At 53.7% G+C, this 25,401-nt stretch overlaps 1 protein-coding gene across 1 annotated transcript; it reads right to left on the bottom strand.

Moving 5' to 3' along the window:
- Positions 1-6,570: 6,570 nt before the first annotated feature.
- On the bottom strand, positions 6,571-25,383 carry Abcd1 (ATP binding cassette subfamily D member 1). The gene is made up of 9 exons (XM_004874948.4): positions 24,089-25,383; positions 21,504-21,684; positions 13,518-13,829; positions 12,591-12,685; positions 9,821-9,966; positions 9,500-9,645; positions 7,926-8,010; positions 7,711-7,836; positions 6,571-7,618 (listed from the first exon to the last, which is right to left on the bottom strand). Exons 1-9 carry the CDS (start codon positions 24,986-24,988, stop codon positions 7,417-7,419), a joined length of 2,193 nt encoding a protein of 730 aa, XP_004875005.1. The 5' UTR covers positions 24,989-25,383; the 3' UTR covers positions 6,571-7,416.
- Between the last annotated feature and the right edge of the window lie 18 nt (positions 25,384-25,401).

Genomic DNA, 25,401 nt, shown 5'->3' with positions numbered 1-25,401 from the left:
TTTGTGACGTGCTCAGAGAAGAAATGGGGTACTGAGCCAGGTGAGGTGGCACACGCCTGTCATCTTAGCTACTTGGGAGGCTGAGGCAGGAGAATTGCAAGCTAAAGGCCAGCCTGAATAAAAATAAAATAAAGGTCTGGGGATGTAGCTCAGTGCAAAGGCTTTGGGTTCAATCCCCAGTACCGCACACAGGAAGAGGGAAAAGAGGGATGAAGGGAGGAAGGAGGAGGAAGGAAAGGAAGAAAGGCGAGGCACAGAAGTGACTTTCCCAGGTCTCTTGTCCAACTTGTGAGCCTAGAGTGCTCTGCGGAGGAGGAACTTGAGTCCAGGTGTGGTGGCCCGGACCCTGGGTCTCTGGGGCGTGGCTGCTGCCTCAGGTGCCCCCTTCTGGTGGGAAGGGGCAGGGGAACGGGGCTAGTGTGCAGGCAGGGGCCCTTTCTGCAAGCGGGCAGCCCGGGTAGCCACGCAGGGGCCACACAGGCGTCTGGAGCCCCAGGATGGGCGAGGGCTCACACAGCTGGACCAGAAGCGCTGTCCCTCAGGCAGCCCCTGAGCCCCGGCCTCTCCTTGTCTCTGTTCCTCCTGTGCCCCCACCACCCCAATATTGTAGACAGCTGAGTTGGGTAGGAATATCAGAGGCGGTCAGACAGGGCTGGGTCCTCCAGAGTCAGGACACAGGTGAAACACAGCACAGCAGCCACTGGAGACGCCTTGGCTGAAAACCAGGCCTCAGGATAAAAAGACAGGACGACTAGACCTGTATACTTCCTCAGAGGACAAACACTGGGCCTAATGAAGTCCAGACAGACATCAGCCACCCCGGAGGGTGACCAGAGACCTCTGGACCCAGCACTTCCTAGGACAATCTTTGTTCTTTCCATCCGTGCTTGGTACGTGACTTCTTTCCCAATTGGACCACCGTGACCTAAGTGACTGTACCTGTAACCTTATTGGGTGATCACAGCTGTGGCCCACGGCGTACCCGTGTGGGGTTCACCCTATAAAACTCCTCTGTAAAGTGGGGTCCCCGGGCTACCCGCTCGGGACCCCTCCTGGCCCTCAGGAGCTTTCCTATCGATAAATATCTTCCTACTGTTAACCTCTACTGTTCCTAGAATTCATTCTTCGATTTCTAGAGAACCAGAGCTCGGCGTATCAGACAGCTAACAGGGTGGGAGATATGATATTTCATATTTCATCTCTGGTATCATTTCCTGTATCACCAACACACATGGGAGGACAGAGACATCTTCCATATGGCATTGCCAGTGTCTCTGGTCACCTCTATAGAAGGCAACAAATCCACCCACAAATGATACCATCCTTCAAGCCCAGGCTGGCCTCAAACTCCGGGCAATCCTCCTGCCTCAACCTCCTGCCTTGTGCCTCTTGAGTGCTATTGAACGCGTATACAAGTACAGTCAAGCCATGTGGAGCCTGTGGATGGCTTGGTCCCCTCCCTCGAACGCTGGGTAGGTGTGGCCACCTTGTGCCTTGGGTCAGCTGTTAGCCACTCTCACCTGGCTGTCTCCGTGCTGTGTGGGAGGCCGGGACACTGGCACAGGCTCCGTACTTCACACAGTGGGGAACGGCACCTTGCCTATGTTTGGTTTTCTCAGGTTGCTCTTGGTATCATTCGATGAAGAGGAGGGCTTCATTTTAATATAATAGTATCTATCAATCTTTTCTTTTAGGGCTGCTCATTTTTGCCTTGAGAATTCCTGGAAGGAAGGGGGTGTGACGGCACACACCTGTCATCTCAGCACTCAGGATGCTGAGGCAGGAGGATCACTATGAATCTGAGGCCAGTCTGGGCTACAATAGTGAGTTCAAGGCCATTCTGGACTACATCGTGAGACCTTGCCTCAAAAAACAAACAAAAAAGTAACTCCTGGACAGGGACGTAAGAAGAATCAAGATGTGTAATGTCCACGTGCCATCTCCCTGTCTTCTCGTGATGAATGCAATCATCATACACGGCAAACACATGCTGATAAAAATAAAAATGAAAAAATAATTCTTTTCCTACCCAAGATGCTAGAGATTTTCTGGTGTCCCTTTTCAGCACATTGTCCACATTTCCGTAGCCAAGTCTCTGGGCCGCCTAGGAAGCACGTGTTGTGTGTGTTGTGAGGGGGGGCGGTGTCGCCCCATGTTCTGCATGGTTATCAGTTACCCTTGTTTTGTAACTTCCTGCCCCACCTGCTGTGACTTTTAAACTATTCACCCAAGTTCCCTAATAATTATAGAAGTGTTCCGGTTTTCAAATCTCAGGTCGAACTCATGGCAATCCACTCACCTCAGTCTCCCAAGTGCTGGGACTCTCGGCATGTGCCACCACGCCTGGCTTCAGATCCATTTTTATCACAGTAAAAAACATGGAACAAGCCTGGCGCAGTAGTGTACACCTGCAAACACAGCACTCTGGGAGGCTGAGGCAAGAAGATTGCAACTTGGCAAGACCCTGTCTCCAAATGAAAAGGGCTGGGGTGGAGCTCAGTGTAAGTAGCCTGGGTCCAGTGCCCAGAACCGGAAAAGCAAACAAACATACAAACGACCGTCTTCACCGGTCTGCCTCCAGCCTTCTGAAGCGGGAAGTCGCTGCTGTGAAACAGACCTGCTGAAGTTTCCAGTGGGCAGAAGGGAGCTGTGTCCCCCAGACAGCTCCCCTCTCCCTTGCGCTCAGACCCAGTGAAGCCCACTGTCTTCTCGGCCTCTTCGAAGTGAAAGCACCCAATATTCCCAGTGTCTGCTACACCTGGCCGCTCCTGCTCCAGGCTCAACCATGAGGCTGGAGTTTATTTCTTTTCAAGGCTGAATACTACTCCCCTGTGCTTGTGCATTACCCCTGGCTCATCCTCTCATTTGAGAGTGCACATATGGGTTGCTTTTGCCTCTTGCCTACTGGGAAGAGGGTTGCTACAATCACAGATGTGCTCATGTCCTGCTTTCAATACTCGGGGTATGCACCATAAGTGGGATGGCTGGATTGTACTGCTAACTCTACTTGCACTTTTTTTTTTTTTTTTTTTGGTACCGGGAATGGAACTCAGGACCTTGTGCTTTCAAGGCAGGTGGCTGCACCACTGAGCTAAATCCCCAGCCCTGTTTGTTTTTTGAGACAGGGTCTCACTATGTAGCCCAAGCTGGCCTGGAACTTCTTCCACCTCAGCCTCTGCTGCGATGGCAGCTGTGAGCCACCGTACCTGGCCTGTTTTCCAAACTGAAAGGCCAAGAACACTCATTGAGCAGGGACATTGGGCCACAGGCTGTCTCACAGAGTAAGGGCCACCACAGTCCTTGGTGGCCCAGGGCGCCCAGGCTAGCAGCTCAGGCAGGCGCCTAGCAGGGAAAGCTGGTGTGGGTTTGGTCCCTATGCCAGGCTAGTGGACACGGAGCTGGCCCCAGGCCAAACATGGGGACCCAGTGGAATCAGGGCCAGTGAAGCAGAAGCGTTTCTGTGACCTGATGCTCTAATGTCCCCAAATAAATGCAAGGCTGCCTCCATCCAGTTGCTGCCAGCCCTCGGGAAAGTAGTCTTCCATCAAAGTCCCCTCCAGCCACCAAGGGCTCTCACAAGAGAAAGACTTAGGGGGCGCACGCCTGCAATCCCAGCACTCTGGGAGGGCCGCAAGTTCCAGCCCAGCCTGGGCAACCTAGAGACCCTGTGGCAAAGTAAAGGGAGGGCTGGCGTGGCTCGGTGTGATGGCCTTGGGCTCCATCCCAGTACTGCCAGGCCTTCCCCGCCCCTACAGGCATCCTCTGTCCCCAGGTCATGGGAGTGTCCTGACACTGCAGCTGCTGCCCTTCCGGGGGCTCTGACATCAAGTGCCTTGCAGGCTCCAGATGTGCACAGCCACAGCTGTACCTGCAGTTAGATCCCCATTTCCCTCCTAGTGTCATTGATTTGTATTTTCTTTTCCTTTCCTATTTTTACTTTTTTTTGTACCGGGGATCAAACTCGGGTCCTTGCACTTGTGCAGCAGGTGGCGAAACCACTGAGCTAAATCCCCGGCCCATTCTTTGGTTTTTTGAGACAGAGTCTTGCTATGTAATTCAAGCTGGCCTCGAGCTCATGATCCTCCTGCCTCAAGGCTGGGATTACAGGCTTCACCAACACACCCAGCTTCCCTGATCACTAGAGAAGTGGCACAGTTGTGTACAGTTTCTTTCTTAATTATGTTATTTATATATGCATAATGTATATTATTATTATTTTTTTGGTACCGGGGATCAAACTCGGGACGTTGTGCTTGTGAGGCAGGCGGCAGAACCACTGAGCTAAATCCCCAGCCCTCGTTTTGTTTGCCTCGTTTTTGAGACAAGGTCTGGCTATGTAGTTCAGGCTCCCAATGGTTGCACCACCACACCTGGATTTCTTCTTTCATTCTTGCTAGAGATACATCTATTGTACTACCACACTTTCAAAGGAACTTCTGCTGCTATTGACCTATCTCTTTCCATGTAATTAATTGCTGCTGTCTTGCTGACCTTCTTCTGCTTTTGCTTTTCTTTTATTTTTTGGCACCGGAGTTCAAACCTAGGACCTTTGCACTGAGCTACATTGTCTTCTATTGTTTTAATTTTGAGAAGGGTCTTGCTGTCATTAAATTGCCCAGGCTGGGCTCAAACTTGGAATCCTCCTGCTTCAGCCTCCCAGAGTGCTAGGATGACGAGCACGTGCCCCAGGCCCGGGCCTCCTATTGTCTGTGGCTTTAGTCTGTGGGGCTGGGAGGCAATTGTCAGGTTGGTGCTCACCGGAGGGCTGCCTGTTGGGCAGCTTTCGGTGACGGTGACGTCATGCCTGGGACAATCACCTTCTGAATACAGAAGGTTCCTTTCCACCCCGGGTTTGGGAGATTCCCGTCAGCAATGAGCTGGCCCCATTGCTCTGGGCCCGTGGCAAGGCAGCTTCGTGGCAAGAGTGTGCAGAAGAGTGAAACTGCTTGCCTCAGGGGTGGGAAGCAAAAAAGGAAGGAGCAGGTATGGTGGTGCATGCCTGTTAGCCCAGCCCTTGGGAGGCTGAAGCAGGAGGATGACAAGTTCAAAGGCAGCCTGGGAAGCATAGAGAGACCTCCAACTTTCTGGGGATGTAGCTCAGTGCTAGAGCACTTGTCTAGAGAGACTTCTGCCTCAAAGAAAAGAAAGTGCAGAGCAGGGGCTGTAGTTCAGTGGCACAGTGCTTGGCTGGCATGCATAAGGTGCTGGGCTCCATCCCCAGCACCCCAAATAAATAAGTAAATAAAATGTGCAAATATGGAGGGCTTAATTTTAGTTTCGTTATTGATTTATGATTTAACTCTTTTTTGAGACAGGGTCTGGCCATGTAGCCCTGGCTGGCCTGGAACTTGTGGCGATCCTCCTGCCTCAGCCTCCTGAGTGCTGGGATGACAGGCCTGTGCCCCACACCCAGTGTGACTTATGATTTTATTCTACTACAGCTCAAGAACATGGTCTGTATGGCACCAATTGTTTTTCTACTTGTTGAGATTTCTTTTATAACCTCAGGCATGATGAGTTTTGAGGGTTTTTTTTTTTTCTTTTTTAACCTTTTTTTGGTTTTCGGAGACAGGGTCTCTCTAGGTAGTCCAGGCTGGCTTCTATATCATAGTGATCCTCCTGCTTCAACCTCCCAAGTGCTGGTGCTATGTAAGTTATGCAGTCTTGGGAAGAGAGGTGGGGACAACTCCCAGGCCTCCAATCTGCCAGCGTTTAGGCCCCAGGCTCGCCCCTCCGGGTGCTACCTCTGAGGCGGCAAGTGGTTGCTTCTGTCTCCCTCGGCCACCCAGTATAGTGCCTGTCTGTCGGTCTGCCATCAATCCCGATCCTGCCCCAACAAACCGCTATCTGTCCATCACCTCCCTGGCCACGAGCCCCAGGTCTTTCCCCCTCCCAGCTGTCTACTTAGCGAGGTTTAATCCCTTTAAAGTGCCCAGTGGTGTGGTCTAGTCAATTCCCATCACTCCCTGAAGTTCCAGAACATTCTCCCTCCTCCTCCTCCTGAAAAGGAAACGCTGTACCCAAAGTGCTCTCAGCCCTGGCAACCGCTAACACTCCTGTTGCTATGGAGCTGCCTGTTCCCAACCCTTCATTTCAGTAAAATCCTGTGCTCCGGGCCTTTGGCATCTTTCACTCAGTGGCACCTCACCTGAGTGGCTCTCTTGTGTTGTTGCATGTGCCAGCGCTCTGTCCCCTCTTAAGGCCAAGTGGCACTCCGTTGTGTAAAGATCTATCTATCTATCTATCTATCTATATATTTTTTTTGCAAAAGGGCCTCAGTATAGAGCCCAGGCTAGGCTCCAATGGTGATCCTCCTGGTTCAGCCTCCCGAATGCAGGGATGACAGGTGTGCACCGCCACACGTGGTTTTGTGGCTTCCTCCTGCAGGGACTGGGCAGCAGTGCCCTCTCCTGTTTGGGCGGTGGAAGGTCACTGCCCTGTGACTGGCCCTATGGAGCACTCAGATTCCGTCAGCCAGAGGGGAGCTAGGCCGCGCATCCCGCTCCCCTCCCGCCCTGCCCCGGCTTCCTTCCCGACCCCCACCTCCACGCCGAGAGAGGGAGGCGGGAGCGCGTTTTCCACGGCAGCTTTACTGAGGGGACTGAGGGCGCCCCGCCCGGGGCCGAGGGCCCGGGAAAGGCACACGCGGAGGTAGGGTCTCCCTCTGGCGACACAGCGCCCCCTGGAACCCCTCTTTGGCACTGAGCTGGGAACACGGAGCCCTGGCTCCCAGTGGACGGGCAGCGCGCGCCCCCCAGTGGCGGCTGGCAGTGTAGACTGGCGGGGATGGTGGTGGTGGCTTCTGGGAAGGACTGGGCCTGGCCACCGCCCCCGCTGGCAATGGAGGTGGCCACGAACAGGGAAGCCAATAAATTAGGTGGAAGAGAAAGGCGGGGCTGCCTTCTTGTGGCTCTTCTCCCATTCCAGGGGGCTCTTGGGGACTCCTGGTGGCAGAGAGGACACCGGCACGGGGCTCTCTCTGACCCTGGGCCCTGTTTGGCTGCTTCTCTGGCAGGAAGGGCATCCCATGGGTCAGGGGCCTCTCCTAGCCACCCCAGGAGTGGCGACAGCAATGGGGAAGTGGGGACATGAGTCTCAGGAGGGAGGCTGCCTCTAGCTGGCAGCAGTGAGCTGGGATTTGGGGGTCCCACTCCATCCCCCAGCTCAGCCCCGAGCCTCATGCCCCTCCCCGGAGCAAAGTGAAGGACTCGCTGCCCCATGTGGCAGTCACAGTGGCATAGAGCTCCAGGGTCCTGGGTCCCTGGCTCCACCAGGAAGGGTGGCTGAGGCCCTGGGGTGGGAGGCATGCGGGGCAGCAAAAGCAGAAGGGCAGGGTAGGGACCTCGGGCCGGTTTCCTTCAAGTGATCCGAGATCCTGGGGTAGGGCATGGTGGGGGCCGGGAGGCCTAGCGGCGCTCAGATGGAGACACCAGGGCCAGGGGCCTCGCCAAGGATGTGGCGCAGCTCCTGCAGGCGCTGCTGCATCTTGGGGACGCCGGCCAGCTGCTGCTCTAGCCGCTGCCGCTCCTCGGTGAGGCTCAGCCTGGCCGCCGAGTCCAGCTTCTCCAACTTCCAGCCACCCTCGCCGTCGAACTGCAGCAGGTGCGTGTGGTACTTCCTGTGGGAACAAGGGGGACCTTGGCTGTGGCCCACCCTCCCTGCCCAGGCCACCCCCAACCCCCAGGGCAAGCCTCACGGAGGGGTGCCTACCACAGTGAGGGCCGGTGAGTGATGGACAGCAGAGCGATGCCCGCGTCCTTGGCCGCCTGGAAGATCTTGCCCTCCACGTCGATGCTCACGGCGCTGGTGCACTCGTCCAGCAGGGCGTACTTGGGCCTTGGGGTGCAGCAGGGCACGGGCTGTGGGTGGATGCCTCCCTCTTCCTGCCTCCCACCTCCCAGCTGCAGGGTCGCCCCAGGCCTCACCTGTGGTAGAACATGCGAGCCATGCCAATCCGCTGCTTCTCACCCCCAGACAGCACATCCTTCCAGTCACACAGGGCCTCCCAGCCTGTGCAGGGCGGGGACTCAGCTCAGCCCCATGGGGGCCTGGGTGCGTGTGTACATGTGTGTGCGTGCAGCGAGCCCACAGGGGCTGTGGAGACAAGATCCCTGGGAACAGGGGGCACATCTGACCCCGAAGGAGCTTGTCCAGGGGCCTACTTCTGCTGTGTCCCACCTGGCTGTCTGTCTGTGGTACTTTAATAATCGAAAAGGAGTTGGAGTTGGGGGATGGGTGGTGCACGCCTGTAATCCCAGCACTGAAGAGGCCGAGGCAGTAAGATTGCCGTGAGTTTGAGGCCAGCCTGGGCTACATAGCAGGCCCTATCTAAAAAAAGATAAAACCTGGGGCCGGGGATTTAGCTCAGTGGTTTCCCCACCTGCTGCGCAAATGCAAGGACCAGAGTTTGATCTCCATAAGAAAAAATAAATAAATAAACAACAAAAAAAAACAAAACCAAAGCTAGGCATGGTGGTGCACTCCTATAATCCCAGCACTTGGGAGGCTGAGGCAGGAGGACCACCATGAATTCGAGGCCAGCCTTGGCTACATAGTGAGTTCAAGGCCAGCCTGCACTATAAAGCAAGACCCTGTCTCAAAACAAACAAACAGCCTGTGATTTAGCCTTGAAAGCACAAGGTCCCGAGTTCCATCCCAGTACCAAAAAAAAAAAAAAAAAAGAAAAAACAGGGCCAGGGGTTTAGCTCAGTGGCACAGTGCCTGCCTGGCAAGCGTGATGTCCTGAGTTTGATCCCAGGTACCAAAAAAAACACCCCCCCCAAAAAAAAACCACAACAAAAACAAAACCAAGAGACAGAAGGTGAGCACCCTTTGCTCCCACTCTTGCTTCCCAGCTGAACTCAGTCCTAACAGGTACAATGGCAGCCACAGGGCAGGAGGAGGGTGGGCCCAGGGGAATGTCATAGGAGCAGAGACAGAAGACTAGGCCACAGGCATGTGACAGACCTCCTCCTGCCCCTGCCCTGACTTGAGTGGCAGCCGGGGCACACTCTGGGAGTGGAGTTCGGGGACAGGACCTGGTCTCGTCCTTCTATGTGTGAAGGGAGGTAGAGGAAGGGCTTTGCCCAAGGCCATCTTGTCCCTAGCAAGGGCAGCAGGAAGCAGAGGCCTGGCATTCACATTTCCCCGAGAAATACCACCACTTATCCCCAAAGCACCACTCCCTGGTCCTCCCTCCCAGCACAGTGGACACTGGGGACAAATAGGCAGCATTGCGTCGTAGCCTCTGGCCTAGAGGAAGGCCATCCTGCTGACCTGTCACCTCCTTGCCTAAGGGCTTTCAAGGGCTTGTGGTCCCTTGCAGGCCACACTCGGTCCTGCTGTCCCCTGGTTCGAAAATGGGGTGGCTGCTCAGGGACCTGCAGGTCCTGGCTCAGAGCTATCTTTGATGAGAGAGGGTGACTGGGGTGGGTCCCCACGGGATGAATACCCTGCAGGAAGTGCCCAGATACGTGTAACGCAGAGCCAGCGCACACACCTCCCTCCCGCTGCAGGATGTGGTGCAGGTGCACGATGTCCAGGATGGTCTCCAGCTGCTGCTCCGAGTAACCCTTGCGGCGCATGTCCTCCACTGAGTCCGGGTAGATGACCTGGTCTCGCAATGAGCCCACAGACATGTAGGGCCTGTGGGGGCAGGCAGGGGCTGTCACCTTGAGCTCTGGCTGCCGCCGGGCCTCCCAGGTGGTAGACACATATGCTGCCGTGCACCCACACATGACACATGCAAACACACCCACATGCACACATGGCACACGTGCACCCAGCTGCACAGCCCGGGGGTAGGCCAAGCACACCCCACCTCTGGGGGATGTAGAACATGCGCTGTGGAGGGGGCTTGTAGAGAACGCCACCGTAAGTGGGCCACAGCCCGCCCAGGATCCGGAAGAGCGAGCTCTTGCCGCAGCCGTTGGGGCCTGTGATGAGCAGGTGCATGCCCTCTTCCACCTGCGGAAGGGCAGCACCAAGGCCAGGGGTTGTTTTTAAATATTAATTAATTAATTAATTAATTTTTAGGGGGTTTTGTTTTTTTTTTGGTACCGGGAATTGAACTTGGGTCCTTGCGCTTGCGTAGCAGGCAGTGAAACCACTGAGCTAAATCCCTGGCCCAATTTTTAGTTTTTTGAGACAAGGTCTCACTATGCAGTCCAGGCTGGCCCTGAACTTGCTATGTAGCCCTTGCTGGCCTGGAATTCCTATTGGTCCTCCTGCCTCAGCCTCCTGAGTGCTGGGATGATAGGCGTGCACCACCACACCCAGCTTGGATCTTCTGGCAAGGGATGGCAGGGCCACAGGGACGGGTCCTGTGTTCGGCGTCCCAACTGCATACCTGGCTCAGGGGGCTGGCACATGAATTCGACCTGGTTCCAACACTAAGGCCCGACATGTCCAGGGAGCCCAGGGCAGGCACTGTGGAACGGATGGGTGTGTCCCAAGACAGCCGGCGCCCTCCCACGTCTGCTTGCCTCCCACCCCACTGGGAATCCCAGCACAACTCGGTCCCTACAGGATGCCAGGCGCTGTCCTCTCTGCCAGGTTCCGTGTAGCACCTGTGCCCAGGGCAGAGTGTGGCCAGGCATCCTGGGGCAGAGGTTGCCCCAGCACTGCCAGGGCCAGTGCCCTTCATCCCTTCCCTCTTTATCTATGAAAGCCACAGATAATGCCCCTGGGAACTGGCTCCTGACAAGGGCCTTTGGTTCACCCCGGGCAGTGCCATGGGTTGGACTGTGTCCCCAAGCTCATACACTGGTGTCTTAAGCCCCAGTTGCTCAGGGCGTGACCCTATTTGGAAACAGGATCATCATAGATTTAACTAGTTAAAAGAACTTGAAGTGATAGTGGCATAGCCCCCCATGAAACACAACCGGTGTCCCTAGAAAAAGGGGAACTTGGGCCGGGGATTTAGCTCAGTGGTTTCGCCGCCTGCTGCGCAAGCGCAAGAACCCGAGTTTGATCTCTGGTACCAAAAAAAAAAAAAAAAGAAAAAAAGAAAAAGGGGACCTTTAGCTGGGCATGGTGGTGCAGACCTGTCATCCCAGCACTCTGGGAGGCTGAGGCAGGAGGACCTTAAATTCCAGCCCAGCCTGGTTAACGTAGTGACTTAGTGAGACCCTGTCTCAAAATAAAACGAAAAAGGGCTGTGTATGGAGCTCAGTGAGAAGACCTGGGTTCAACCCTTAGCACTGCAACATAACAACAAAAGGGGTGAGGGGCTTTGCACACAGAGGGAGAACGAGACACAAGGACAGAGGCGGGACCATACCACGGATGCCATGGATCACCAAGGGTCACTTGCAGCAGACCAGGGCCCCTGGGAAGAGCCCCTCCTGCCCACACCATGGTGTGGATTTCCGGCCCTGGAGTGGGACAGTGTGTTCTACCTGGGTCAGAGTCACAGGACCCCATGGGCCCCCCCCCCGCCCCTTCTCTCCTGCCACTCCCCACCCTGCTCCCCCACTCCACAGGGCCTCGATGGCCTGCCTCCAGGGACACGTGGGTCACACCCCACACCTTCCTCCCCTCCTGCCTACCTCCTGCTGGGCTGTGGTGCCTACCCAGAAGGCTCTCACTGGGGACCTTTGTAACACTCTGGTGCCCCAGTGTGGGGCCGCACGAAGGGCAGAGCCCCTGCTTTATCTCTGGATTCCAGTACCCAGCCCAGAGTTCAAAGTATATGGGATAAGGTGGCGCATGCCTGTCTGTCATCTCACTACTTCAGAGGCTGAGGCAGGAGGATCGCTGCAAGGTCAGCCAGCACTGCCTAGGCTACACAGTGAGTTCAAGGCCAGTCTGAACAACATAGTGAGTCCGTGTCTCAAAACGAAAACCAAAATAACAAAAACAAAAACAAACCTATTTTGTACAAAATTGCTTTTCCAAACTGCAGGTATGCTGGGTCCACTCTGCATTAACACACGCTGTGCTCTAGCCTGTCTCTCACATGACTGGCACAGCACTGTCTTGGTTTCTCTCCCTGAGCCTTTGACCTGCCCTCCTGTAGCCCGGATGCTCTTGCCCCCAATTTCTGAGTCTCCAGCTGCAGTGTGTCTTTTTCCCTCTCTGGTACTCAGCCTTATCGCAGGCCTGTCTGGGGAGCATCCAGCGACCCGAACCCTCTCCTTGTGCCCGCAGGGCTAGGAATGCTCCCAGGGACAGCTCTGTGTCCACCACAGACCTTGCACCAGGCTTCCTGGAGTGGACAGGCAGAGCCCTGGGCTGGACACTAGAGGGGCCCAGGTGGGGACAGTGGCAGTGTTGTCTCCCACAGCTGGAGGGGGACCAGAGCCCCAGGTCCGGCCTACTCAGGAGGGTGGGGAGCTGATGGCAATTGGGCCAGCAAACGTGGGTAACCTTTGGCTGGTCCTGGCAATCACGAGCCTCTTCATCAGCCCTGACTCTATTGCCCCCAGGATGCACCGTCAGTTGTCCCTCCCCTTGCCCTTGGACCATCTGCCACGCAGATCTGGGGGCAATGGCTATTGGCAGCAGGGCCAGGCGAGAAGCCAAGGACAAGGCTTGAAGATGCAGGTGTCTCCGGCCAAGGCACCCCGGCCCCGTCCCACCCCACCTACCCGGATGTTGAGGCTGGACACCACCACCTCTCCCGTGGGTGTGATGATGGGGATGTTCTCGCAGATGATATCCTGCTCCACGTCCACCACCTGGCCTGCAGGGGAAGGTGAGGGGGGAGAGGGGCAGTGTCCATGGACCCCTGGGCCCTGGGAAACAGCCTGGCCTCCAGGAGCTGAGCCCAGGGTACCAGGCTGGGCCCTGGGCTGTCCCGAGCCCCAAGTCTATTGCTCGGCAGCCCTCCCACCTGGCCCCCTCTTAAAGGCAACTCCAGGCTGGGCAAAGCGGCACAAAGCCTATCATCCCAGCCCTTGGGAGGCTGAGGCAAGAGGATTGCCGTGGGTTTGAGGCCAGCCTGAACCTCCATAGTGAGACCCTGTCTCAACAAAAACCAAACCAAATAAAAACAAAAGGCAGCAGGGCGTGCTGGCACGTCTGTAGTTCTAGCACTCAGGAGGCTGAGGCAGGAGGATTGCCGTGAGTTCAAGGTCAGCCTGGGCTACATAGTGAGTTCAAGGCCAGCCTGAACTATATAGTGAGACCCTGCCTCAAAAACAAAAAATGGGGAGTGGGGATTTAGCTCAGTGGTTTCACTGCTTGCTGTGCAAGCGCAAGGACCCGAGTTCGATCCCCAGTTCCAAAAAAACCAAAACAAAACAAAACAAAAAAACGGGGCCGAGGATTTAGCTCAGTGGTACTGCTGCCTGCCTCGCAAGCACAAGGTCCAGAGTTCAATCTCTGGTATCGCAAAAAAAAAAAAAAAAAAAAAAAAAAGCTAGAAGAAAAAACAAAAACAAAAGGCAGCCCCCATGCCAGACCCATCTGTCACACTCTGCTGACTTGCATGTAGTGGCAGCTGGCTGGACTCCCCCTCTGTGGCTCGCCTCAAGTCCTTAGCGACTGGGCTGGGCACAGGCAGAGGCACCTACCTCGGATGCGCAGGGGCCCCTCCAGATGGACGCCAGAGCGCACCACGGCCCCTGCCCCCGTCTGGGCGTCCTCCGGCTCCCCTGGCCGCTTGAAGTGACAGTGCTGGACGTCTTCGAACACCTGAAACATCTCATGCACGCGTGCTGTGTAGCCGGCCAGCTCCGTCACCTCCTTGTAGGATGACATGATGCGCTCCGTGGCATCAGCTGCGGCCGTGAGCAGGTTGCGTGCGATGGTGAAGGCCTCCGTGCGCTCGCTCACCAGCTCCTCCTCCCGCATCTCCAAGGCGGCCCTCTTCTCTGCTTCCGAGTCTGCACAGGGACATGGGAGGTCACGGGGCCACGCCAAAGAGGACACCTGACCCACCTCCAGCCACCAAGGGGAGGCAACCCTCGTCTTAGCCTAGTCACAATGGCTAGCACCAAGTTCACAAAATCTGCACACCTGGAATCCCAGCACTCTGGAGGCTGAGGTAGGAGGATTGCCACAAGTTTGAGGCCAGCCTGGGCCACATAGTGAGTTCAAGCTCAGCCTGGACTACATAGCGAGACCTTGTCTCAAAAAAACACACATACACATACATAAAACCCCACAAAAAACAACAAACGTAAACAAAAAAAACCAACAAGTGTTCACAAGGTTGTAGGGCAAAAGGAACCCTTCTCCATTGTTGGTGGGAGTGTAAAGTAGTGCAGCCACTGTGGAGATTCCTCAAAAAACTAAAAGTAGAAATTCCATATTACCCAGCTGTTCCCCATCTAGGTGTCTTTCCAAAAGAGTTAGAGCCATCATATTACCATGATCCATGCACACCCATGTTCATAGCAGCACAGCTCATAATAGCTACATCTTGGAAGTGGCCTATGAATGGATCCACAGATGAACAGATAAAGAAAATTTGGTATTTATACCCAATGGAGAAATACTCTGCCATAAAAAAGGATAAACTTCAGTCATTGGTAGGAAAATGGATGCACTTTGAGGTTAATTATCACATTGTTTCTCCTGTATGAGAAACCCAACACACATAAAAAAAGAGGAAAATAAAGGAGAGATGGTAGATAGGTGCCAATCATTTCTGAAATTTTTATAATGTTGAATTATCATCTAGTCCAAGAGAAACCAAGGCTCTGATACAGGGATTTTTAAAAAGAGCAGTTTAAATAATCCTTAATTGTATATTGGGCTAGTCAGCCCTTAACAGCTGTCCCTTTACTAATGTACATTTTAAAAATTTTTTTGGTTTTTTGAAACAAGGTCTCACTATGTAGTTCAGGCTGGCTTTGAACTCACAGCAATCCTCCTCGCTCAGCCTCCTGAGTCCTGGGTTGACAGGTGCGTGCCACCTATGCCCAGCTTGAACCTTAAGCTTTAAATTATGTTTACTGCTAGAAGATTTAATGTACTTACTAAAACCAATACAAAGGCACAGTTTTTTTTTTTTTTTCGTACTGGGGGTCGAACTCGGGACCTTGCACTTGTGAGGCAGGCGGCAGAACCACTGAGCTAAATTCCTGGCCTTCTTTTTTTTTGTACTGGGGATCGAACTCAGGACCTTGTGCTTACAAGGCAGGTGCTGACAAAGGTACATTTCTAAGAGAAAGTTAGAGATAATCTGAGTGCAATGAAAAGACAAGAAAATCTAGAGGAGATAAGAGTTTGGAAGAATTTATGTCAAAACAACAGGGTTTGTTTAAATTATGAGAACCAAATAAACCTACATCTTATAGTGTTTCTACGGTTCAGAAAGAATATTTAACTTTATTATCAGGCAACACATATTTTCCTGCATTTCCCAGTATAGCGTGGGAAGCATCCTTATTAGTCCTTTTCATATACTGCTCTAAGCAGTTGTGTGACTCACATTCTAAGCTCAGAACATCTTAATCTGACCAGAGCCACTGGGCAATTTCTTGTGGTCTGGGAGTTAAAACGACTTCAAAAAACTAGGCGCTGTGGCGCACGCCTGTCATCCCAGCACTCGGGAGGCTGAGGCAAGAGGATTGATGTCAGCTCAAGGCCAGCCTGGGCTACATAGTGAGACCCTGTCTCAGAAAACAAAACCAAAAAACTACAAAAAATGTGATCTAGGTTTTTTTTTAAGCAATGTCGTTACATTTCTCAGGGATGAGTCTAAGTGGAAAATCCAGGGCCAACCTGTATTTTAGCCTTCTATACTGGATATAGCATCTGTCTATGTTATATTATCTGTTATTTCTTCAAATTTCCAAGGCCGCATGATAAATCATCAGAGAACCTGTGTGGGTATAAAAGTAGGATATGAACCCGCTTCCTGGATGCATACGTGTGTGCACACACACAGGAGCGTGACTCCACCCCACACTGGGATAGGACAGAAGAACTAAAGATTGGGGAAAGGAGACAAGGAAATTGTAATTATTTTTCTGTACTTTTTGAGACAGGGTCTTGCTGTGCAGTTCAGGCCGGCCTCGGATTTCCAGAAATCCTCCTGCCTCAGCCTCCTGAGTGTTGGGATTATAGGTGTGCACTCCACACCCGGCCTAAATTGTAATTTTTAAAATACACCTTCAAGATGTAATCAAGTTACACAAGGTCACAGTGCCCTTTCCACCCTAGGCCTACTCCTCCACCCCCACCCCACCGGGCTCCTCACTGCTAAATTCCCGAGAGTCTTAAAGCTACAAGAAGTGCATCAATTTGGCCTGTGTTTTCCTTTGGATACTCTAAGCCTGCAGGGTTCTCTCTCAGAGTAACTGGGAACCACAGCTCCACATGTACACGGCTTGGCTTTTCTGCTTTAGCCCACTAATGAGTACCCTGACCTTCAGGAGACACACTGGCTAAATGACAGATGGCTCCCGGAAGGAAGCACTGAGACCGCCCGTCCTGAGGTTTCCCCAAGACTGCACAAATCTCCTGGGGTGGCCATAATGCCCCTCACCTCTGAGTGCCCAGCTTCTTTCGGAGCATAGGTTTCTTTCTCTTTCTTTTGAGACAGAATCCCGCTGTGTAACCCAGGCTGGCCTGGAACTCCTAGTGATCCTCCTGCCTCAGCCTCCCAAATGCACCAACATGCCTGGCAAGTCCTGCAAGTTTTTTCTGTGAGGAGGCAAGAACCTACCAGGGGCGAGGTGAGGTTCCCTTGTCTTCTTTGGTGGACTTCTTCAAACCCCATCCAGTGATAACATCATTCACAAAAACGAACCCCGAGGGGCTTCCAGGTCGATGTGTAACAGCTAAAACTCTAGAAGTCTCAGAAGAAAACAGGGCTGAGCTCTAGGACCTGTGGTACGGCAACAGCACTGGGAAGTCTAAAGAAAACCAGATGAATCGCACTTCATCGAGCCTCAACACTTTCGGGTCCCAAAGCACATCCCAAGGGAGGGAAAAGATGAGAGGGACTGTGAGAAAAGATCCATAAATCGCACACCTGGAGGAGTGGACAAGTAGTAGCTAGAATACATAAAGGGCTCCCTAACTTGATGAGAGGGACATGCACCCCCGTCCAGCAGTGGTAAACAGTCAGAACAGACCTTGACAAAGAAGAGATACAGCTGGGCATGGTGGCACACGCCTGCCATGCCAGCACTTGGGAGGCTGAGGCAGGAGGATCGCCATGATTTCCAGGCCACCCTGGGCTACACAGTGGGATCCTGTCTCAAAAAATTAAAAACAAGAACAACAAAGACCAAATGGCCAATAAACTCATGAGCAGATGTTGAACACCATCAGTCACTCAGGAAATGCAAATCAATCCCTCAGCCCACAGGGAGCAGGAGACTCATAGCCATGGCTACATGGATAAAAGGGAGCAGCTGCTTCAAAAACAGCCTGGCAGTTCCTCACAAAGCCAATGCAGAGCAACACAAGCCTAGAATTCCCTCCTAGCCGCATGCCCAGGAGAAACCTGGCCCAACCTCCAGCAGCACTGTCCACCATGGCCTACAGGGTCAACAGCCGCCACATGCCCAGATGGATGGATAGATGGGTGGGTGGATGGGTGGATGAGTGGGTGGATGGATGGATGGACAAATGGATGGATGGATGGACAGATAGATGGATGCATACAGACAAAGATGGATGGATGGATAAAGATCAGAGATGGATGGATAGATGAAGACCACGGATGGACAAACGGATGGTTAAAGATGGGGATGGATGCATGGATGGATGGGTAAAGACGGGGGGGAGAGCGAAGTGGCAGGCAATGTGTGTGGCATATACCAAGCTCTACACAGGACGGAAGGTTCTCCCACCCAAAAAGCAAGGGCTTCCTGACTCATCTGCCAGCACAAGGCACTCTGGACATGATTTTTCTCAATGAAAGGAGCTGGGCACAAAAGGGCACACAGCAGGATTCCATTCCTCTGAGATGCCCTCAAGACACAAACCCAGAGACAGAAAATGTGTTAGTGACTGCCAGGGCCAGGTGAGGGGGTACTGGGAAGTGACTCACAATGGCTCTGCAGTTTCTTTCTTTCTTTCTTTCTTTTTTTTTTTTGGTACCGGGGATCGAACTCAGGTCCTTGTGCTTGCGCAGCAGGTGGCGAAACCACTGAGCTAAATCCCTGGCCCTGCAGTTTCTTTTTGGGGTGTAAAAAATGTTCTAGATTAAGATAATGGTGATGGCCAGATATAGTGTTGCATGTCTATAATCCCAGCTACTTGGGAGGCTGAGGTAGGAGGATCCCGAGTTTGAGGCTAGCCTGGGCAACTTGGCAAGTCTCTGGGTTTAATTCTCAGTACAAGAAAGAAAGAAAGAAAGAAGGAAAGAAGAAAAGAGAAAAGAAAAGAAAAAGATAGTGGCGATGAATGCCCAACTCTGAATATATTAAAAACCACTGAATTGTACATTTTAAGAGGCTGAATTTTATGGTCAGCTAATCACTTTCAATTACACTGATTCAAGCTGGGCATGATGGCACTTGTCTGTTATCCCAGCACTCAGGAGGCTGAGCCAGGAGGATCACAGCAAATTCGAGGCTAGCCTGGGCAAGCGAGCAAGACTCTGTCTCAAAATACAAAGTAAAAATAAATACAGTAAATAAATGGCTGGGCAGCTAGCCTGGCCTCCAGAGTGAGTTCAAGGCCAGTCTGGACTACGTAGTGAGACCCTGCCTCAAAAAACAAACAAAAAATTCAAATTTGATGTGGCTGGATATTGGCAAATGGCACAGTGAGTGGGAAGAACACTAATACTCCTCAGTGGAATATTGGAAGGACTCACAAGTCTCAGCAGGACATACAGAAACACAGCTTAAGCACTGTAGCAAAACTGCAGGCTACCAAGAAAGCAGATGGGAAAGGTACCCAGGGGAAGAACCAAGATGATAAGACTTTCCTACAGCTAGCGCTGGAGCCACAAGACAATGTGATATTATTGTCACAGGGCTGACAGAAATTAACCATCCTCAAAAAGAAAAAAAGGGCCAGGGATTTAGCTCAGTGGTTCTGCCGCCTGCTGCGCAAGTGCAAGGACCCGAGTTCGATCCCCGGTACCAAAAAACAAAATGAAAAAACAAAACAAAACAAGAAATTAACCATCCTCCTACAGTCCCCCCGCCCCTGGCTTTTTAATCCCTGAGACAGTGTCTCGCTATGTAGTCCAGGCTGGCCTTGAATTCACTATGTAGCCCAGGCTGGCCTCAAACTCGCATGGATCCTCCCGCCTCAGCCTCCCAAGTGCTGTGATCACAGGCATCACATGCCAGACTCTCAACCTAACTTTAGCTCAGGAATGAAGGTGAAATAGTGACATTTTCCGACAACAAAATAATTGGGAGTGTCCTATAACAAAACCCCTGAAGCCCTTGTCTGTCTAGAAGTAGAAAACAGAACACAGAGAGGACTAGGGTGTAGGGATGGGGCTCTGAGCAGGGAAACCATACACACACAGGTGAGTTTACACACTCAGCCACTGGATTAAAGCAATACCTAAGGATAAAAATCACATGAGGCCGGGTGTGGTGGCACAACCTGTCATTCCAGCACTTGGAAGGCTGAGGCAGGGGGAGCAACACAAGTTCAAGGACAGCCTGGACTACATAGCAAGACCCCATTTCAAAGGAAAAAAAAAACCATGTGAGCCAGATGTGGTACATGCCTGGAATTCCAACACTCTGGGAGGCTGAGGCAGGAGGATTGCAAATTTGAGCCCAGCTTGGGCAACTTTGTGACTTATGCAAGACCCTCTCTCAAAAAGATAAATAAATAAATAAATAAATAAATAAATAAATAAATAAATAAATAGAGCTGGGGATGTAGCACAGCACAATGGCACTGGATTCAATCCCTAGAACTGCAAAAATAAATAAAATAACACAAAAACCACTGAGGACCAGGGATGTAGCTCAGTGGTGCCGCCGCCTGCCTGGCAAGTGCAAGGTCCTGAGTTCGATCCCTGTATCCAAAACAAAAACAAAAACAGAAAAACCATGTAAAAGCTACCTTCATGCTGGCCTGACAGACATGCATAACAAGGCCCAGGAGGAAGGGAGCTGCTGGTCTTTAAGAATGCCTGGTGAAAAAGACTCTAGATTTGATAACCAAATTCAGTGCTATAGCTGGATACAAGGTCAACACTCAAAAATCAATAGCCTTAAAAAAAAATCAATAGCCTTCCTGTACACAAATAACAAACTCACTGAGAGAAATTAGAGAAACAATCCCTTTCACAATAACATCCAAAAAAATGAAATATCTAGGAATCAATCTAACAGAGGGAGTAAAAGACCTCTACACTGAAAACTACAGTACTCTGAGAAAGGAGATCAAAGAGGGTATCCGAAAATGGAGGGCCGAGATTTAGCTCAGTGGTTCTACTGCCTGCCTCGAAAGCGCAAGGTCCCTAGTCTGATCCCCAGTACCAAAAAAAAAGAAAAAAAATGTTCAACATCATTGATCATTCATGAAATGCAAATTAAAACAATGCTGAGATTCCATCTCACTCCAGAAAGAATGGAACCCTTCTCCACTGTTGGTGGGAGTGCAGACTGGTGCAACCACTGTGGAAATCAGTGTGGAGATACCTCAAAGAACTAAAACGAGGGGTTCCATTTGACCCAGCTATTCCCCTTCTTGGCATCTTCTTCAAAGAATTAAAAGCATCATACCACAGCAATATATGCACCCCCATGTTTATAGTAGCACAGTTCGTAATAGCTAAATCTTGGAAACAGCTCAAATGCCCATCAACCGATGAATGGATAAAGAAGGTGTTTATTTTTTTTTAATATAATGGAGCACTACTCTGGCATAAAGAAGGATGAGCTTCAGACATTTCTAGCTAAATGGATGCACCTTGAGACCATACTCTTAAGTGAAATAAATCAGACACATATGTTTAAATACCGCATTGTTTCTCTGGTGTGAGAAACCGAGTGGAAATAAGGACTGAGATGTATAATGAGATTGGGAAATAGGAAGAAAATGTTCAAATGGGAATGGGAACAAGGCAGGGGGGAGAAAGGAAGGAAGGGACAAAAAAAGTGAAAATAGAAGGAAAATATGGAAACAAACCTTTTGTACATGAGGGGATGGGGCGTGAGGGGAGGGGGAAATGGGGAAAAAGAGGCGGGAGGTACCATGTAGAGGTGCAAATTCCCTACGATGAGTGTTAGCATTTTATATGCCTAAAGTGCACCAATACATGTTTTGTTATTAAAAAAAAAAAAAGAATGCACAATGACCTTTGCAAAGGTGACCATGGAAAGACTGGAAATAGACTGAATCTGCTGCAAAGCAGTGGAGTGACCAATGGGAACAAAGGTGACCCCACTGTCCCTAAACAATGGATAGGAGCAGCCTCACCTCCCACCAAAGGCTTTAGGAGGGAAAAGCAAGGCCAGGCCATGAAGGGCTCACCCTGCAGCTCCCCACTTCCTCCCAGGACAAAGCTACCAAGGGCCAGGGTGGCAGGGAAGGCGGGGAGCCCGCTTCCAGTAATGCCCGGGACGCTGCTTCAGGTGACGTGAAGGATGCTTGCAGGCAGGCTGCACTCTCACCTGACTCCGAGTAACCAGTGGCAGTGATGATGGGGACGGCCACCATGAGCAGGCCCGAGGCACTCCACACGTACTTCATGAGGAACTGCTCGAGCATGACATACCACAGGCGCTCCAGCAGGATGACATTGATCTGCGCCGCCAGGGCCCGGTAGCAGTCCTGCAGCAGTGCCAGCTCCACCTGCCCGAGGGAGGGCAACACATGCTGCTCATGCTCGCCGTGCCATCTGACGACCAGGACTGGGCCATGCACAGAGGGGCTTACACCTGGGGAGGGGTTCCTGTCCTCGTTCCCTCTACCTCTCTAATAGGGATGATCACCATCCCACTTTTTTTTTGAGACAGGGTCTCGCTGGCCTTGAACTCACAGCAATCCTCCTGCCTCAGTCTCCTGAGTGCTGGGATGACAGATGCACACTATGACACCTGGCTCACTGTTCCCCCTCTTTATACCTTGGCAGCTTCTGCATGGAGGCTCAGGGCAGTCACCTTTCTGTCCTTGCTGAGTCCATGTCTTGGGGCTCCTTCGAGGGCTCCTCCTGCCCCTGCTCCCAGGCCTTGCCCAATCTGTGGATCCTTGGCTTGGATTTTTCTACCTTACACTATGCAAAGGGCGGCAAGGAGAGCAGAAGGCGCTGTCTACAGCTCTGCCTGCCCAGGCCCAATCTCTCACTGCTTTCCCTTGGCTGCTGTCCGCGGGAAGCTTGTACTGTTTTCCCGAGGAAGCCGGGATTCCCCTTCCACACCACCAGGCGTCCCCTGGCCTCGCTGCCGGAAGGGGACAGGTGTCTCTCAAAGGAGGAGGGGCAGCAGTGGTCAGACAGGCAGGAGAGGCCAGAGGTGTGGGTAGTGCTTGTGGCATGGTGGCTGTGGGGTCCGGGGGTCCCCCCACACCTGCCCAGCTCAGCACCACTTGCCACTGTCATGTCCTCTGGAGGACACTGGAGCCCAGAGACAGAGTGACCTGCCCAAGCTTGCACTGCCTGGAGGTAGTGAGCACGGCAGGAATGTGGGCCACACTGGTGGGGTTGCTAGGGCCGGGTCCTGGTAAAGGGCCACTTTGACTGATTAAGAAAGGGTTACTTTGTTCTCTGCAAGAGGTTGCATGCAGTGTGGATTTCAATAAGCAGCCTGGCCAGAGGGGATGGCACACACCTGTTATCCCAGCACTCCAGAGGCTGAGGCAGGAGAGTTGCCGAGTTTGGGGCCAGCCTGGACTACATGGCAAAACCCTGTCTCAAAAAACAAACAAAAATAAGCAGCTTCACTGAACGCCTACAGAGAAGAGACTACTCCACTGTCTGCCCTAACCTATTGGTCTGTGCCTAGGTGGTGTCCGGGGGATATCCGCCAGTGGGTCACATGCCTGCACAGCAAGGGACATCAAGCCACCTGTTGGGGCTGTCACCCCACAAGGGAGGCCACACAGACAGGCCCCAGGATGGACCTGAGCCCTCTGCCTTGGCAAGCGAATCTCTTGGTGAACCTGCATTTCCCACAGCTGGCTGAGAACGGTGGGCTCTGCCCAGGCCCCTGCCCCTGCCCTTGTAGCAAGCGCATCCCCCTGTGAGTGCCCTGGAAGCTGGGGTTGTGCTGGGAGTGGCAGGAGTGCCAGCCAAGGCTGTGATGGAGCTTCGGGACCGTGCCAAGTGTCTCTCTGGAGGCCACAGCCACCTGCCAAGCCCTGCAGCCTGGGTGGAAAAAGAGAGTGCAGAGGGGCACTGCCTAGAGCCACACTTTTCCTCCTAATCTGAAGCTTGGCTAAGTCCCAGATGTCCTTTGTGTGCTCAGAGGTCAGCCTTGCTTTAAAAATCAGACAGGCAAGCCTGCTTCTCCAGGACCCAAGGTACCGTACCAGGGCAAGAGGCTGCCCGGCCTTCAAGAGACCATTGGCCCCTCCCCCCAGCATTCAGGGAACTGAAACTGGAGTTGCGGAGGGCACAGCCCCAGGGAGCTGCGGCCCCAGGCATGAGGAAGAGGTGGGGCGTCCTCCAGATAAAGGCGGCAATGGCCCCCAGTAACCTTCCCAGCACCCGCCCACCGGCCTGCAGGCCCCAGCCCACCCTGGAGCTGAGCACACAGCCCAGGCGGAAGGGCGGCCACGCTGGGGGCAGGGCGGCCTCGGGGTGGGCAGGAAGTGTGTCCCGCAGCAGTGGCGGCTGAGGCCAGGCAGCTGTGGCCCAGGACCTCGGGAGGAGGCTCAGCTGGTTGGGAGCCGGTTAGGCCCAGGGCTCTGGTGGCCTTGACCCTGAGAGCTGCTATCACTGTGGCCCCTGAGCTGGGCGCTGCTCATTAACCTCCACTTGGGCTGAGTCATGCCTATAATGCCCGCTGCCCACCCAGCCAGCTGTGCCAGATGCTGGCCTTCAAAGGCCCAGGGACACAGCAGAGGCTGAGGCCCGCAGCCCAGCTCCCAGCTGGCTGCAGGAGTGGGGCAAGCCGGAGCACAGAAGCAGAAGTGACCTGGAGCTTGGGGCACCCACCTGGGCCACTTCTCCATTCCCACTGTCCCCAGACACCCGCCCTCCAGGACACCCACCCCTCCAGCCTCGGCCCCAGCCTCCTGGAACCCTGGCCTGTCCCACCTTGTGGCCCCCATAGAAGGCGATCTCCTCTGAGTTAGCCACCACTCGAGAGTGCATGTAGCGCAGCTCCCCCTTACGTCGCGCCTCCTCGGCCACCAGCTCCCCGAACTTGGGTGAGAAGGCCCGCAGCACGTTGGCCGTGAGGAACACCACAAGGCCTGCTATGGCCGAGGGCCAGGCTGTGCCAGCCCCGCGGGAGCGCGCTGCCCTGATGAGAGTGTAGGAGGTCACGGCCACGTCCAGCAGCGGCTTGGTCAGGTTGGAGTAGAGGTGGGCCACGGAGGCGGTAAAGGCAACCAGGTCCTCAGTCAGAGACTGGTCAGGGTTGCGAAGCCGTCCATCCATATTGCTCACGCGGTAGTAGGTCTGCTGGGAGAAGTAGAGACTGTAGGCATGGGTCACCAGACGGCTGCGGAAGGACAGAGCCAGCTGGCCCTCCAGGTAGCGGATGGCGCTGTTAACGAAGGTGGCGGGGAGTGCAATGAGCAGCCACTGCACAAGCTGCCAGCCGAAGGCTCGAGGGTCCTTGCGTACGATGCAACGGGCCAGCCGGCCATCCAGGCGGGCAACATAGACGGAGAGGAAGGTCCGGCTCACCAGCGCGGCAGAGTGCAGTGCCAGCAGCCCGGTCTCCCGGCACAGGACCTGGGGGAACAGCAGCCGCAAGAGTACCAGGAACCGCCTCAGGAACACCCTGTTCATGCCAGCCTTGGTCGCAGTGGGCTCGGGGGCCTCCTGTAGGGACTCCCCGGCTGGGCCCTGAGGACCTCTGGCCGGGGTCATGCACTGGCGCACCAGAGGGTAGAGTTTGTGGGCTCCATAGGCTGTCAGCGCCAAGACCACAGCTGTGCGCCTCAGTGTGGTCACCCGCGAGGGCCGTGGGGTGGAGAGCACCGGCATGTCACCCGGTGCCCAAGGCCGCGGCAGCAGAAGCAGCAGCAGCAGCAGCGGTGGCGGCGATGGCGGAGGCAGGTGCTAGAAGGGCTGTTGCTCTGACCCGAGACTCGTTGTCTAGGCAACTGGAAACCTTGCAGTGGTCCCTGAGACTGTCGCTTTAGGCCCCTGGGGTGGGGATGGGGCACCTGGCGCGGTGGGCTCAGGGCCCTCCAGGGTCGTGGCCTCTTCAGGCAGCCCAGCTGCAGGAACTTGGCTTCTCTGTCCCCTAGCCCCTGAGGTCAGAGCCTCCAGAGGTCTCGGGCAGAGAGGGCGTCCTTCCCTCCTCCTCCCCCCACCGGCGGCGCCCCTCCCCGGGGCACCGGGCGCGTCCGTAGCCTGGCTCAAGCAACAGTGACTCCACCACCCGCCCAGATTCC

Source organism: Heterocephalus glaber, unplaced genomic scaffold (assembly GCF_053883595.1).
Source record: "Heterocephalus glaber isolate CG9 unplaced genomic scaffold, H.glaber_assembly_v1.0 deba00001861, whole genome shotgun sequence".
NCBI classification, from domain to species: Eukaryota; Metazoa; Chordata; class Mammalia; order Rodentia; family Bathyergidae; genus Heterocephalus; species Heterocephalus glaber.
This window is presented reverse-complemented; position numbering and strand designations above follow the sequence as displayed.

Coding starts and splice junctions, on each gene's coding strand:
- Abcd1 (XM_004874948.4), bottom strand. CDS start 24,988: ATGCCGGTGCTCTCCACCCCACGGCCCTCGCGGGTGACCACACTGAGG. Junction 13,830..21,503: donor CACTGGTTACTCGGAGTCAG/GTGAGAGTGCAG, acceptor GTCCCTGTGCAG/ACTCGGAAGCAGAGAAGAGG. Junction 12,686..13,517: donor GGGGCCCCTGCGCATCCGAG/GTAGGTGCCTCT, acceptor CTTCCCCTGCAG/GCCAGGTGGTGGACGTGGAG.